Genomic DNA, 16414 nt, shown 5'->3' on the forward strand with positions numbered 1-16414 from the left:
TCAGGGGCTGGAGGGGGTGTGGGGTTGTATTGAAGTCAATGGCACCGCAGCCATGCCCCCCACCCACAGTGCGATCGCCCGCACCCGGGACGCAGGCACATTAGTGCCTGTGTTCCGGTCCAGTGTGATCTGCAAAAATAAAGCACACAATCGCTTGGAAACAGGTATTTATACTGAGATTTATTACGGACTCTACACAACAAATATATAAGCAGTTATATTTAACCCTTTTGCTGCCAGGCTTTGCGTTCCACTTTTGACCTCAGCTTTCCAGACACTTTGTGAAAGATCCCCAAACCATACATGTTCTGAAAGCATAGGTTCAGTAGCATTGGGGCTACTAGGTCCCACTACAGTTGCTCAAATGTTTATCAAAATACACTAAAATCATTATCAGCGCACTAAAACCCCCCCACGATTAACAAGATTCCTACTAAATCTAAAAGATAAAACTGTATTGCGTTAATAACAAATACAGTATTTGTACATTTTAGATAGCCTTTTTGCAAAATGGTAGGCAGAACTGTAAAAAACGTGTGTTAAAAATCTGTGTTGTGGCAATGCCTGATCTGCAGTGGCATTGGAGTGTGTTGCGATAAAATGATGCAGGCATACATTTAATCGTTTTGGAATGTGCTGAATTTTTTTTTCTTAAAGTAAACAAAAAAAAGAAAAAATCAAGCACACCCGTGTGTTCTAACTACGCAGCGCATGTGCATAATGTATGCCGCAATATGGTGCACACAGTTACACATGTACACATTGTGTGTGTTTGGGTGTAATTTTGTTTTACTATTTTTTTTTATTATTAATTATTTTTCTTCATTATTCTTTACTTTTCTTTCGGCAGCCTTTGGGGAAACATTAGGGATGTAAACCGACCCGTTATTTCCCTTTTAAAATGGAAAAGGAGATTGTGGACACAGAGTCCTCAATCTCCTTTTGTGCAGCCCCAGCACTGAATGAACAGGTAATACTCAGTACAGAGGCTTCCTGTTCATTCACAAACTGAGGAGGCATTGTCTCTCCCCAGTTATGAATGGACAGGAAGCCTCTGTCCTGAGTGCTCCTGTTCATTCATAAACTGAGCACATAGTATGTGATGATTAGAGCACTTCCTGTTCCTTCATAACTGGGAGCATAGTAATCACTATGTCCTCAGTTATTTACAAACACCGAGTGATAATGCCGCAATATGGTGCACACAGTTACACATGTACACATTGTGTGTGTTTGGGTGTAATTTTGTTTTACTATTTTTTTTTATTATTAATTATTTTTCTTCATTATTCTTTACTTTTCTTTCGGCAGCCTTTGGGGAAACATTAGGGGTGTAAACAGACCCGTTATTTCCCTTTTAAAATGGAAAAGGAGATTGTGGACACAGAGTCCTCAATCTCCTTTTGTGCAGCCCCAGCACTGAATGAACAGGTAATACTCAGTACAGAGGCTTCCTGTTCATTCACAAACTGAGGAGGCATTGTCTCTCCCCAGTTATGAATGGACAGGAAGCCTCTGTCCTGAGTGCTCCTGTTCATTCATAAACTGAGCACATAGTATGTGATGATTAGAGCACTTCCTGTTCCTTCATAACTGGGAGCATAGTAATCACTATGTCCTCAGTTATTTACAAACACCGAGTGATAAATACTGATCACTCTGTGATCAGGGAAGCATAGGTAAATATTTCACATATTGACCCATCCTCTGCTCTAAATCATGGCTGCTCTGCCTCCTGACAGCAGGTCCTCCCCACTGGGCCGCGGCTGCAGAGCTCTGTCTCCTATCCTATCCCTGCTGCCTCTGCGGATACAGGCAGGGGAGAGCAGTGGGGATCGGAGGGGACAGAGATTGGAGCATGCAGCTGGCTCCAGAACAGTGTTAGGAGCTGTAGGCGGCAGCTCTGCTGCCTGTTTCCAAGCCGGGCCTCGGTCCCCCTGCTGACCCGATGGGGTCTGAACCCGTTACAGAAGGGCAAGCAGTATCCCCCTTTTGGCGGCCCTAGAAAAGGGTCAAATACTATGCCAGATTTCTGCACTTACCCTAAAATGCATAAACTACTACCAGCTGTTGTATAAAAATTTTGAAGATATCCAAAACACCACAAATATAGGGCGCTAAATTAAACTATGAACCTGAAACCCTCCACTCATACACTATATCATACAGTACAGTAAACCAATACGTTCTGTGTGTTTGAACTCCCCACCTCCTGAAGGTGGGGAGCCTGGTACTGGATTGAACCCATAATACATAGTGTGGGTTTAGAGTACTTTATTCGTGAGTACATTTGTTTTTATCATTTAAAAAATAAAGGTCTTTTTATTCCATGAGTCCCTCTTTTCACTCTGCAGACTGGATGGTTGATTGTGTGGAAGCACTAAGGAGGAGGTCCAGAGTTCTCTCCATATTGTTTGGGATACTATCCATCGCAGTAAGATCTTATTTAAAATGTCATACGGCAGCGGGTTAGTTGCTTGCCAATAGGGTCAGGATGGCACAGAGGAGGACGTGTTTGGTGAAAGATCACGTGGTCACTTTTGTATTTGAAATGGAATTATTCATAACTAAGGACACTTTATATTTAATAATATTTTGGCACTTAGGGTGTTATTATTAAAGAGGGTGTTATTCACTAAAAGGATTAAGCCGAAGCTTCAGCTAATCCTTCGGCTTGTCTGGATCCACCCCGCTGGCTGATTGACAGCTGGCTCTGCCTCTCTAGAGCTAGCTGTGCCCGTCCCATCCCCATCAGTCACTCCAGTCACTGAGGGAGGAACAGGGAGGGGGAATTCCTATGGGGAACAGTGACTGACAGTCACCGCTCTTTCCAGGAAGAAGATCAGGAAATTATTTCCCGTTCTATAGAGCCAATGTGTGACAGCTTCAATGTCACACATCGGCTCTAAATATAGGAAAGAGTGTGTTTCCCCTCTCCCCATAATTATACTAATTATTATTGGTGTTCCTGGTTATTTACATGTGGTGAAGCAGGTAGCTGAAGCAGATGTTTGTGTCTGGTAGAGCCACAGAAGATAAGAGCCACTGCTGAAACCACTGTCTCTGTCTCTGCTGAGTGACATCAGTAGGAGATCAAGCCATTCACTTAGTAAGCTAAGACACTGACCCAGCACTAGTATCCAGAACAGAAGTTCAAGTTGATTTCAGTGACTCGGAACATTTGGAACCGAGGAGCAGCCAGAAAAATGGCAATGGCAGCCTCTGTATTTCTCTCAGAACAGGTTTACTTTAAAGTGCCTCTAGACCTAACTTCCATAAATGGTAGTACATTACAGTAGGTTTCAACATATATCCTTAAATATATATATAAACGTTGGAAGGAGATTCTGAGAATGGAAGATATTTAGCCCTAAAATTACATAGCTGGAAATGTTGTGAGGATGCCCACTGCCACTCTGCAGAATGAACTGGCTGTCACATGAGACTGGAGACACTCCTGAGATGGTTCCATTTATTTCTATGGAACATCACTAGAAAGGTGCAGTCAGCCAGGACAGATTATTGCAACAATGGAGGTAAACAAAGCTGTGAAACAAAACTCACAGGAGGACAATAAAAGAGTTGGGCATTATGGCACAGACAAAACTCAACATATGATGGCATATTACAGAAATATTCTGATAAAGTGGCAACATGGGCCATTCCCAAAATGTTTATGTTAATAACTATATGGGCTCAGGCAATGGGAATGGCATTGTCTCCTATACATTTAATAGGATACAGCTGGGCAAAACAGAACTGAGAGCTTAATGACACCACACATTTCCAAGTAGCAGCTGCACAAGCAAGACATTAAATTCATAAAAATAATGGTAAAACCTCTCATACAACCAAAGGATAGAAAAACTAGGTATATTCAGTATTACTCTTGCAAGATCTATGAACACCAACTAAAGTAAATAAATAAATATACATGCTGAAAGACTTTATTAGAAACTTGCTGACAAGCACAGCTACAGCTATATTATTATAGGATCACAGAAAATGTAAGACCCTCAGGAATACATGTCACACAGATAGTAAAAGGAATATAGATGGAAAGTAGAGTGGTTGGATCCTCATGGGTGGCACACAGCTTAGCTGCTCTCTTCCAGGCTATGCTTGTCAAACAGGTACTCGCCCATGCCATTCTGGGGCACCCCAAGGCGCTTCAGGTTGGTGATGTAATCTCCAAAACGCTTAATATCCTTCACTTGTTCCTCCAGATATTGAGATTCCAAGAAGTCACACAGCTGAAAAACAAGTTTTAGAATTTAGTCATGCATTCCAGGCACTCAGACTGCAAGGAAACACAAGATATAAGATAATATAAATAAATTGTTGAACATTGTTTCTTTCCTCCTTCTGCATCAATGAAACTACTTATAGTTCCAGCATCATGTTCTGTGATCTGCCATATTGATAATTTTGTTAAATGCCCTTTGAATAAAGATGAAAAAAACTGAAGTTGCAACCATTTAGATTTCAACTGTCCTTTAAACGATGCAGATTGCAAGATTAAACAAATCACCAGTTTGTTGTACAGGTGTCCATGATGACTAATAAATGTCAAACAGTTTTTCAGACTGATTTATATACCACCAAAAGCCCTTTTGGTATATAAGTTTGAAAATCAGTTTGTCATCTATTCTTTCTGGACACTTTAATACAACATATGAGCGCAGAAGTCATAGAAGTGTTTTATACAGTACTGTATATCTCTTATTGTGGGATAACAAGGGGTATCCGGGTATCCATTCCTGGGAAGATTACAGCTGTCACTTTACAGTATAAATTTAAACTTTAGTTCACCAAGCTTGACTTATTTTATTCTTTTAAATTAATCATATTGGTTTTGCTATGGGAAACACCTCAATTCTCCTATTCCTCCGATTTCTATATTTATGTCCCATGAAATCATTTTTATGCTAAAATGACTATAGAGTATAAAACAAAGTCACGCATGTATGCCATATGTATATAATGTACTATAATATATTTAATCCTTTCTGTGTAACATAAAGTTTTGTAGTCTGGGAAATATGTTCTCAAGCTAGCTGCACAAAGGAGACAGTCATTATGTTGACTGATGCTCAAAGAGTCACTAATGTAATTTGTTCGTAGTGCTCAGGTTAGCCTATATTTTCTGCTCACAAAATGACTTTCTGCATTGCTTGATAATTCCAGTTAAAAAAAAATCACATCTCTATTGTCATATGTATTTATAGACCACTCTTTGGCTGCTCTACGGTGTATCATCCGAACCCCTCCGTCACCTCCAGGGCGCATTCAAGTCTAGTCTAAAAAGGTCAGCACAGAAAACTTTAGATGCAAATATGGCTCTTTATTTAATATAGTCCATCATTTTAAAACAAGAACAGATAAGTGGTACAGCAATTTCCACATTTGGACTTGAAAATGGTTGTAAGGAACCAAAACAATGAATTAAGATGTAAGGAGTATTTTTTTTCTGTACTTTTTACCTGCTATTGATTGAAAATGATGGAATGTATGCAGTAATTGCATTTAAGCCTAAGGATGTGAAGCAGATACTTACATGAGGGTCAACTTTGTCAGTGGCTAGCTTGTGCAGGTCCAGAAGAGCCTGGTTCACAGTCTTCTCCAGCTGCAAAGCAGCCTGCATGGCATCCAGGGTGTTACCCCACTCATCACGCTCTGGTTTCTGAGGAAAAAAAACAAATAGGCATAAGTAGTCATGTCAGTAGTATGAAAAATGTACAGGTTTGCGTGAAGTGTTTTAAGTGAAAATGTTTATGCAATAGTTTCTCCTGGGTAACATACATAGTTACATAGTATTTGGGGTTGAATAAAGACATACGTCCATCAAGTCCAACCCATATACAGTAAAGGATATTTATTTTCAGCAAGTTATGATCTTTTAAAACTAGCAAAAAATGGCTTCCTTGTATGCTCTATACACCTACAGTAAACAGAAAACAGTTATTGGATCATGTCTATTTCTAGTGGTAAGCAGAAGACCATTCCATTCAGCACGTAGGAGGTGGCAAGGAAGTGAGTGGAATCCATGTGAAGTTCCAATACAAAAGGCAGCAGGTAGAACCTGAAGTTTGCTAAAATCCTTCAAGTATATTAAACTAAGTCCTGCACTTTTCTTAGGGATCCACCAGCCACTGGCAGAAACATAAATCTCAAATAACATAGTAGCTTCTAGATAGTGTCAGGGAGCCATTGACTATATTTGCTGTCTCTCCACAAAGTCAGAAAAGGTAAAGATATATGGCCAGTGAATACATACATTTTCTCTGCCAGCTTCTTGCCATCTGTACATCTGAACAAATCCCCATATGCTCTCAGAATATAACTGGAGCTAGAATGTTTCTGAATTAGGAAAAACTCACCATTGCTACAAAATGGACCAGACCCCTGGAAACTACTCCTGGGCACTTCCATATTAACTATACAACATATGTGCAATGAGAGGAGCCTGTTTGATCACCTGATCCCTGCTAATCACTGAAAAGGGCACATTACGTAACATAAAATTTCCCATGCCAGTGAAAATATGTTCTTTTCTCAAACATCAGAATCTGTAGGTCCAAAGCTACAGGTCATTCTTACCTTGATGTCTTGCAGGACAATGCGACCCCCACGCTTGTTTTGATATTTCATGAACTTCTCGGCATGCTCCCTCTCCTCGTGGCTATGTTTCTTGAAGAACTCTGCCACATGGTGAAGTGCGACATCGTCACGATCAAAAAAGAAAGACTGGAGGGAGGAAAGGAGATGGAGGTTTAATGTTAAAAATGTACCAGTAAAACCAGTTTTCACAGATATACCAGTAAAAAAAAGCTCATCAATCAGCATTATGTATTACTTTATAAAATCTTATATTTGAGGAGCTAAATTTATCACAGACTCCCCTCAATATTCATAAACTTTATCTGCTCTCATAAGATGGCATAGAGACTTAGCTAAGGAGCTTCCATATTTCATACTCTTCCTCATCAGCCTGGACAATTCACTATTTGTCTAACAAATTATACAGTATCTGAAATGTATTACTCAACAAAAAACAATGATTTGCTTTTTAAATGCTCATCTTGCCAGAGGATATATGTGAAAATAGGAGCGTATATGTAATTTAGACATTGGCTAAGATGGGAAGAAGATAAGGTTGGTTCCTATATGTGTGCATTTCATTGTTCTCTGTAAGAGACATGTCTGTCTATTGCCACATATGCGTACAGAATTGTAGCTGTACTGCAAGCAACCATTAACCTGAAATAGAGAAGTGCAGAGGTCCTGGCATGAGTGAAGCATCATGGGGAAATTATTTTAGATGTCACAGGTGCTCTTTTGGTAATTGCTGACTACTAGCAAAGTGTTGCAGAAATGATTATATAATGTTAAGAAATATTCACATTATATTATGGAGTGGATATCAAGCCAGATGACAATGGCTTCTGCCATTTATGAAGTTCCAATACAAAAGGCAGCAGGTAGAACCTGAAGTTTGCTAAAATCCTTCAAGTATATTAAACTAAGTCCTGCACTTTTCTTAGGGATCCACCAGCCACTGGCAGAAACATAAATCTCAAATAACATAGTAGCTTCTAGATAGTGTCAGGGAGCCATTGACTATATTTGCTGTCTCTCCACAAAGTCAGAAAAGGTAAAGATATATGGCCAGTGAATACATACATTTTCTCTGCCAGCTTCTTGCCATCTGTACATCTGAACAAATCCCCATATGCTCTCAGAATATAACTGGAGCTAGAATGTTTCTGAATTAGGAAAAACTCACCATTGCTACAAAATGGACCAGACCCCTGGACAATTTAGCTTATTTGTGTATTACTCAGCTGTAGATCTTCAAATAATCTCTGAATTGGTGCTGACACTGTCCTTTCTTCTGGAGGGTGGCTACTTTTGTTGTAGTGTAAAGTAATCACCGCTCCGAACTTGCTCCTGTGATGGACTACAATCTCATGTTTAGTTAACCAATTTGTATTGGGATAGCAGTCAATCACGGGAGTGAGTTTGGAGCGGTGTCTACTTTACAATACACAGGGACCATGGGGAAGAAAAGTAGCCACCCTCCAGAAGGAAGGACAGTGTCATCATGAATTCAGAGATGATTTGATGATCTGCAGCCGATACACAAATAAGATACATTTTTGTTCATAGTTAGGTATTTGAATGCATTTTTAAGATTTAACTCCTGAGTTTAGTGTCACTTTAACTTTATTGTCAGTCTTGGTACTAAAAGTGTCATCTAACCTTGCCTTACTTACACCCAGTTAATGAATCTTCAAGTGGTGAAAACAGGACTAAATACTTGCAGAAAGTGCTCGTATTGGTTTTTTTTTTACATAATTTGTTTTTAAAAGACAAGGATCTTAGGACACACAGGGGGGCATTTATCAAAACGGGGGCAGACAAAATCTGGGACAGTTGTCTATGGCAACTGTACAGGACACCAGCAGATGGGTCCTGGGAGAAGTGTATATTTCCCTTTGTTCGGGTTGTGGTCCCTTTAAGGGACAGAAATGGGTTAACAGTTGCTACAGGAAGTGTGTTCAAAAGGATAGGAAGCTAGAGACAGAGAGAGAAGCCCTGATTAATGTTTGCAGACAAGGCTGTGGAGCAGATGGAAGTACTGGTGCTTTGAAGCAGCTGAACTTTACTGGGAGCCTGTGGGCTGAGAGAGAGAGAAACTCTGAAGTTAAGAGTGTGATAACCTTGTGGACTGAAACCCTCCAAGCCGGTGAGGCTGTTATTTTTTCCTGTGCTGAAGGAAGCAAACAATACAGTGTATTATTTCTATGCGGAAGGAAGCAATCTTTTAAGTTGTTTTGCTGTACTGAAGGAAATGACTGTTTATTGTTGCTGCTGTGAAAAATAAATGCAGTTTGTCTGAGAAAGCCTGTGTCCTGCGGTCCAGCTAATTCCCCAAACATCACACAACCAATCAGCTTCTTTCTTCAGTTTGTTCACTTAAGCTTTTAAAATGAAAGGTGGATGTTGATTGGCTGTCATGCACAGCTGCTCCAGATTTTGTCTGCTCCTGTTTTGCTAAATTCCCTTACAGTGTCTTATAGTGTCATAAATGCTGTAGCAAACAAAATTGCCTAATGTTCACTTTAATAAGTTAAGTTAAATACAACAAAATCTAGGCATAAGGAAAGGGCAGTAAGAAATATATCTTATATACAGTATCGTAATAATACTCACTATAGAGCTGTAGGTGTAGGAGGCGTACAGCTCCAAGTTCACCATACGGTTGATGGCAGCCTCGCAATCGCGGTGGTAGTTCTGGCGCACCTGGGACTCCATTTCAGCGTTTCAGTTGTTTTGGGTGGCGCAAAGAAGTCACAGAAAGTCAGCAATTAGTAGAAGATGTTTAGAAAAAGAGCAAAAGACTCAGAGAGGGTTCCGTTCAAGCACTGTTGAAGCAAGAACTCTGCTCAGAGTCAGGAGTAGATCTAAACACAACACACAGAAGCTCTGTATTTATAGGCAGCCAGCCCGGAGTGTGGGGCTGAACGCCCTCCCTTCACTTACATCATCTACAAGCAGCCAAACAAATGAAGCAGGCTATTATGCAAGACTGTTGACCCTTGGCCAGGAGGGGACAGTGCAGGCAAGTTCATGAAGTAACATTACTACCTTCAATATCTACTTTTACTATCCTTATCAGAATATAATATTTATTGGTAATCCTGATTATTGCATGGACAACAGGTCATGCTCAGATATATGGAATTGTTACTGTGGTCCAGGGATGCTACATGCCTATGGTGATTTTAGACTGTACTATGTTTAGGAAATTGATGTGGGATTGAAACCAACGGGCTTATACATTGGCCCCTCCTTTTTATCTGTATTTATTCATCAAAATATCAGAATAAAAATGAATTTCTAAGAGTTTACGTGTCTTGTCCCATTGGAGATGCGGATTGATTCACCACTAAGACCCTAATAAAAAGGTTATGCATTTTTTGATGTTTGTTATATGTTCATTATGTGATGCAATTGTTGTTGTCAATTCTTATGGATAGTCATATTTGGTTACATCCTTGATATTTAAATATTACAGGCAGCCTCCTATCTTCCTGAGGAAGCTTTTTAGCGAAACGCGTAGAAGTTTGGACCCAGGGTGTATCCATGCAAGATTGTTTGACATGTGTTTGACAAATATATAATTAACTCAATAATTACTTTTATCAATATTTATAAATGGTTACTACAATGCTGATGGCGTCACAAGGGGGGTGCGACTCGCACCCGGGTGACACCATTGGAGGGTTGACACCAAAATGACTCAGTCATTCTGGTGTCACCCCCCATCTGAAAAGTCGGGCGCTCGGTCATGGCCCGACCGCCCGACAGTGTCAGGAGAGAGGAGGGGACCCGGCGGCATACCTTATCCCGCCGGGTGACTGTCCCCTCCTCTCTCTGCCGGCGTCCATCACCAAGATGGCCACCAGCAGGTATCAGATTACTGCCGCCCGTGCACAATGACGTCATCGCGCATGCGTGTGGTGACGCCGCGCGCATGCGCAGTGACATCTCGGCGGGGTGACACTCGGTTACCGCTCCGGGTGTCACCCAGCCTCGTGACGCCCCTGCTTTGCACTCCTTTTCGTTTCTACCTTTGTGGCTTCTTTGTCTTTTTTCTATCTATTTTTCCTGTTTCTTGTCACTGCAGCCCAGCAGGGTATTAGGGTCCTTGAGGTGCAGTGGGGAGCCGTCTTTGTTATGGCATCACTGTCTTAACGGGTCCATCATTAGTTACTCAGTATCTGATGTTAGATTACAAGTCCCCGAGGCGGTGTTGTGTGGCTGGGGGCTGTGTGGGCAGATACTGAGTATTTTGGTGGTTGATATCACATCAAGGACCTTAAAGTGACATTAAACCCTCAGATTTTTTAACATAAACTAATACTGTAATGTGTGCCTTACTGTAATCCATGGTAGTTTCTCTTCTCTTTGCTGCTCTTCCTTTTTAAATCCTTATCTCTTCTCATGCTGGGGAGAACTTTCGTTTTGCAGCTGACTGTCTCTTCTCTGGAATGTTACATGGTGTCTGTGTGCGCGCTCCCGACCTGAGCCAGGACTACAGGATGACGTCCTCCCGACATCCACATCCCCGCCCACTTTAGATTGGCAACAGCTGCTGCCTGCATGTGCCGTTGTTTTACTCTTTTCTGCTGTGTTCATGTCTAATCGATTCTCCTAATCGGAGCAAGGTATTTTTTTTTCTCTCTTTTTTTAAAGAAACTTTATTGCTTATGTTTTTTCAATAAATAGGTTGTTTATGAAAAAACAAGCAATAACGTTTGTTTATTGCTTGTGAGAGGATTTGTGGCAGCAGCAGTGTTAAGAGATGGGGAGGGAGTTACAAGGTACAGTGGTTAAAGGGGGCCTCATCAGCGGTACAACCTTCTCCACTCCACCTACATCACCACGGTACCTGCCACACTGAAACGCTCCCACCCTCTAACCACTGGGTCCATAAATACAATTGTAAGTACCAATTTGGAACAGAGCACACTATGGATCCTGCAAAGCCCCCCTGAGACCCGACAACGCCCCCTACGGATCCTGCAGAGCCAACCAAAGGGTATTGCACAGCACACCTGAGACTCTTTGGTGGGCTGTGCAGAATCTATGCTGGTCTCTGCCAGCACAGTCCTCTTACCTTGCACGGCCTGACCTCTTTGGAACACGGCCTCCTTGTACTCGGCGCTCGACTGGGCGGCCTCCTCATCCTCGGCGCCCGACCTGGCCTCATTGTCATCTTCGCCGCCTGACTGGAGCTCCGGCGACGCCTCCCACCTCCTCCGTCGGTGTCTCTGCCCCCTGCCTCCTCCAAGAGAGGCTGTGAGGCGGCACGCCGGTCCCTGGTGATTCGTTGGTTGATTGGTGAGGTCTGCTGCAGACCTTACCAATCAATCCTGCACAATCCTTTTGGCCAGCGCTCACTGAAAGAGCGCTGGCCGAAAGGATCCGAGTGCCGGCGCAGACTCAGCTACACGGTCTGCATCCGACAAAGATGCACACCGTGTAGCTGCTCCTGCAAGTCAGGTATGCGGTCCGTACATTGAGAACCCAGCATTTTTGTCGCTCCCTTGGAATCTGCCGTCCGAGGCAAACACCTTGTTTGCCTCGTGGCAGATACGCCCCTCTGTGTGTGTGTGTGTGTGTGTGTGTGTGTGTGTGTTATTATGTGTGTACTTCTGTGTGTTGGGAGCTTTGTGTTTTTTTTTGTGTATTATTGTGTGTGTTTCCCAGGCGTGTAATTCAGGGGGGGGTTTTTTTGTGCATCTTTTTGTATGTGCGCATGCCTGTGCGTCTGCATATTTCTGTGTGAATCTTTTAGTCCTCTATGAATACAATTAAAACCTGTGGGGGGGGAGCACACACATACTGAAACTGCACACATATGCACACTGATCTGACACACAGAAACATTAACATACAGTGCATAACGACGCTACTCAGACATCCTGACAATACACACACACACACAAACCATCACACAAATATACTGCCATTGCATACAAAGAAACCATAAAAAATGCAAATACTGACATTATAAACACACACAGACATTAACACTGGTACTGAATATAGTTCCATTTTACTTTGAAGTATGACATTTTATGAAATTTGGCAAGCGGCCCCCATGGGAGAAACAAAATTTTGTCTAGTGGCCTCCGAGCAAATTGAGTTTAAGACCCATGGTCTAGAGCAGTGGTTCTCAACCCACATGTTGCCTTGGTCATTAAGGCGTGACCCAAAAATGATTTCATTTCTGAAACATTTAAATTTATTAATCTTCTGAGGTCACAAACCTCGAAACATACCGTACATGGTGACAGTGGCCAATTATCATGTTAAATCGTTGGGCTAGGATGACTATGATGTAGTGTTAAATGATGCTGAGTCATTATAACCACGTTTGTGCTGATTCACGGAGCACACCATAAAATTATGGGTAATAAGATCACTTAGTGACATCTCAGAGGCTCTGGGAACAGTTTTTACTCATTAAAGCAGGACTGAACCAGTTCCCTAAGTGGTTGGAAAGGAGAGAAATTTTGTTTTAGACAACATGCCAGTCATTGTTTTGTCATATATAGGTAGCTGTATTTATTTCAAGAATTTAGTGATGTGCTTCTCATTGTTGTGCTCTATAAAAATGAGTTACCTCCCATGAGAGAGGCTGACAAGGTACCCCTGAGGGGCCATTGAAAATACCTGCACAGAGATACTCGTTTCATTTTCAGTAAACCAGAGCTTTATTACATGTTTCTCAAGTGAACAGTGATTATGACAACTTTAGAAGTGCTATGTGGCCTCTACAGAGATGGTAAAGTGATCAATGTTTCATTCAGTAGAAGGAAAGTATTCTACCCTAGAAAAATATGTCCTAGCATATGTTTCTGCAACAGAAAAATGGAGAACATAGCTGTGAGGTCAACAGTTTACCTTGCAGACCGACTATAGTCCTTTAATTTACTTCATACCACAAAGGGACTAGGGTGAGCAGGAATGTTTATAGCCTGATGGTCAGCAAGGCTACTTAAAGGGTTTTTAAACCCTCCGTTTTTTTTGCATATATCTACTGCTAGCAAGCAGTAGATATATGCAAAAAGTTTTTTTTAAAAGTGGTTTAAACTTACGCTATCTTCGCCGCGTGCTCCCTTCCGAAAATCAGAGACTGCTCGGGCGGCCGCAAAGCATCTTGGGGCGGGCGCATGCGCAGTTCAGATTTTCGGCCGGGAGACGAGGAGAGACTATAAGTCTTTGGAGTCTATGGATGCGTGCTCCCGCATGCAGACACCGTGGGACAGGAAGTGCCAGCAAGGACAGAGGAGTCAGCGCTGGATGGGAGCCCCGCCACAGCGCTGGGGGAAAGGCTGAAAAGGACAGGAAAGAAGAGGAAGATCGGATTAAGAGACATCATTTAAGGTAAGTGTTTTACTTAACATTGGGGGGAGGGGAAACAAATTTGACTTTAACTGCCTCCGGGCCGGCCGTAGTAAAAAAACGAGCGAGGGGGCGTGTCTGAGCGGACATCTAATTAGCCCCCTGTATGTGATTGCAATAAAGTTTAGTGGAAAAAAAAAGGAAACAAAAATTCAAGTCCCCCCCCCCAAAAAAAATTTAAACTTACACATAAAAAAGAATAATTTTTTTTTTTTTTAAGTCCCCACCCCTACATACACGCATGTAAACATGCGTCGGGGGAGCATACGTGCAAAAAAGACGATTGCGCCCATTACGCCACACATGTTACATATCGCCGCAAACGTCGGAGTGAGAGCAATAAGGTAGGGCCATCAATCACTGATAACACTACACTGATGAGCGGTAAAAGCTTTTAAGGTGTCGCCTATGGCCAATTTTGGGTATGGTAGTTTTCTGCGATTTCGCGGGTGCGCGCAATTTTAAAGCTTGACATGTTTGGTGTCTATTTACCCGACGTGACCTGATATTTTATATTTTACCAAAAAACTGGGTAATAATAAATGTTTCCTAATTATAGTAAAAAATTAAAACCGCAGTGGTGTTTAAATACCACCAAAAGAAAGCTCTATCTGTCCCCAAAAAATGGTATAAAATTCATTTCAGTACAGCGTTATATGACGGAATAAACGTCAGTACTGCAGTGCTGAACACTGAAAAATGGCCTGGTCAGGAAGGGGGTCTAAACACCTGGTCTTGAAGTGGTTAATGTCACTTTAATTTTAACTACACAATACAATACAAACTGGGTTTTAAAATGTTAGTGTTGGAAACAAGGTAAGTATATCAACATACTCAACATCCTCTAGACCTTGTAGTGGGGAGGGGGAACCACTGCAAGGAGAAATGTTATTCATCCCTGGAGTTCAGCTTTACCAATAACCAATACCATCATGGTGGAAAGAAAAGGTGCATGAAAATATGACTGCTATCTGTGGTTTTGATTACTTTATGTCTAAGCATGTTGTTACTGGTCAGTTTTGGTGTTTCAGAAAAACATCTAGAAATAGATATAGTAATAAAGAAAATATACTCACCTGATCCTCGGTCCTCCTTGGCTGCTAGATTGCACCCCACAGGTTCCCTTACTGGGCTCTGGAGGTCTAGTGACTGACAACGTCATCACGTCTAATGCAGCTGTATTAGACATGAAGACATCCAGGGACATTCTGCCACCAGAGTGGAGGGGAGAGAGGTGAGCGGGTCAGTATATTTTCTTTATTTTAATCCCTAGAACAAAATAAAACAAAACAAGCAGTTAACCCTTGCAGCGTGGGGGTCGCCCCACTGCAGGGGTTAATTTTTACATTTCCTGCAGATCTTCTTTTAATAACGGTATTCCATGATGACAGTAGAAGATCCCTGGATCCACCGACAAGCACAGCCTCCCGTCTCCCACGCTGTTAGAAGCTGCATACAGCGTGTGCTGGTTATTACTTAAGCCGGCTCGCGCTGTGTGCAGCGTCTGAGAAGATGCGCTATTAGCGTAGCGGGAGCTAGGCAAAATACGCAGCCGGCTTCCTCGCTATGCTAATAGCGTATCTTCTCAGAAGCTGCACACAGTGCACGCCACTTTAAGTAGTAACCAGCACGCTCTGTATGCAGCTTCTAACAGCATGGGAGACGGGAGGCTACGCTTGTTGGTGGATCCAGGGATCAGGTGAGTATTAAAAAAAAAAAAGTTTTATTTTATGTTCCCGGGGACATGATTTGTCAGGGGATGTTCTCCTCATTCCGGGGACTGTCCCCAAAAATCGGGGATGAATGTAGAGCTGCAACAACTAATCGACTAAGTCGATTATAATCAATGATTGAAAAAGTTGTCAACGTTTTCAATCATTGATTAATCGGCTGTCAATTAATTGGCCCTGTTCACGGCTCCACACACGCCGCACCTCCACCCTGCCACACGCTTGCCGCTGCCAGACCCGCCCGCCCACATCCACACTCCACACGCCGCACCTTCTCCCCGCCTCATGCTCACCGCCCGCCCACATTAACGATCAGCACAGGGACGCAGGGAGAAGAAGAAGTAAGGAGGAGCAGGTGTGGGGGGAATGACAGCCGTCGAAAAACAGACCAGATCTGGAAGACTGTTCAGGTAAGTCCGCACTTTCCCCCACATAGTTCTCTATAATGTATTGCTTGGATATTGGGATTTGTATTCCTCCATAGCTGATGGTACATTGTGCTGTATGTTATACAGAGCAATGTACCATCAGCTATAGAGGAATACAAATCCCAGCAATACATTATACACTGTAAGTAATGTATTGCTGGGATTTGTTGTATTCCTATATAGCTGGTGGTATTCTGCATTGTGCTGTGTAATGTGCTGTAATGTGCTAATGTGCTTGTGCTGTGTAATATATATTATTGCTGGGATTTGTTGTAC

The 16414-nt window shown here is 42.2% G+C and overlaps 1 protein-coding gene across 1 annotated transcript; it reads right to left on the minus strand.

Annotated features, from left to right (window-relative positions):
• Positions 1-3931: 3931 nt before the first annotated feature.
• On the minus strand, positions 3932-9490 carry LOC108800253 (ferritin, middle subunit). Its single transcript, XM_018572222.1, has 4 exons — positions 9217-9490; positions 6601-6747; positions 5558-5683; positions 3932-4253 (listed from the first exon to the last, which is right to left on the minus strand). The coding sequence occupies exons 1-4, from the start codon at positions 9316-9318 to the stop codon at positions 4098-4100; spliced, it is 531 nt and encodes a 176-aa protein (XP_018427724.1). The 5' UTR covers positions 9319-9490; the 3' UTR covers positions 3932-4097.
• Positions 9491-16414: the final 6924 nt, after the last annotated feature.

The sequence above is a fragment of the Nanorana parkeri genome, unplaced genomic scaffold (assembly GCF_000935625.1).
Source record: "Nanorana parkeri isolate BGI_ZX_2015 unplaced genomic scaffold, ASM93562v1 scaffold1970, whole genome shotgun sequence".
NCBI classification, from domain to species: domain Eukaryota; kingdom Metazoa; phylum Chordata; class Amphibia; order Anura; family Dicroglossidae; genus Nanorana; species Nanorana parkeri.

Coding starts and splice junctions, on each gene's coding strand:
- LOC108800253 (XM_018572222.1), bottom strand. CDS start 9,318: ATGGAGTCCCAGGTGCGCCAGAACTACCACCGCGATTGCGAGGCTGCC. Junction 5,684..6,600: donor TTGTCCTGCAAGACATCAAG/GTAAGAATGACC, acceptor TTTTTTCCTCAG/AAACCAGAGCGTGATGAGTG. Junction 4,254..5,557: donor CTGACAAAGTTGACCCTCAT/GTAAGTATCTGC, acceptor CTTGTTTTTCAG/CTGTGTGACTTCTTGGAATC.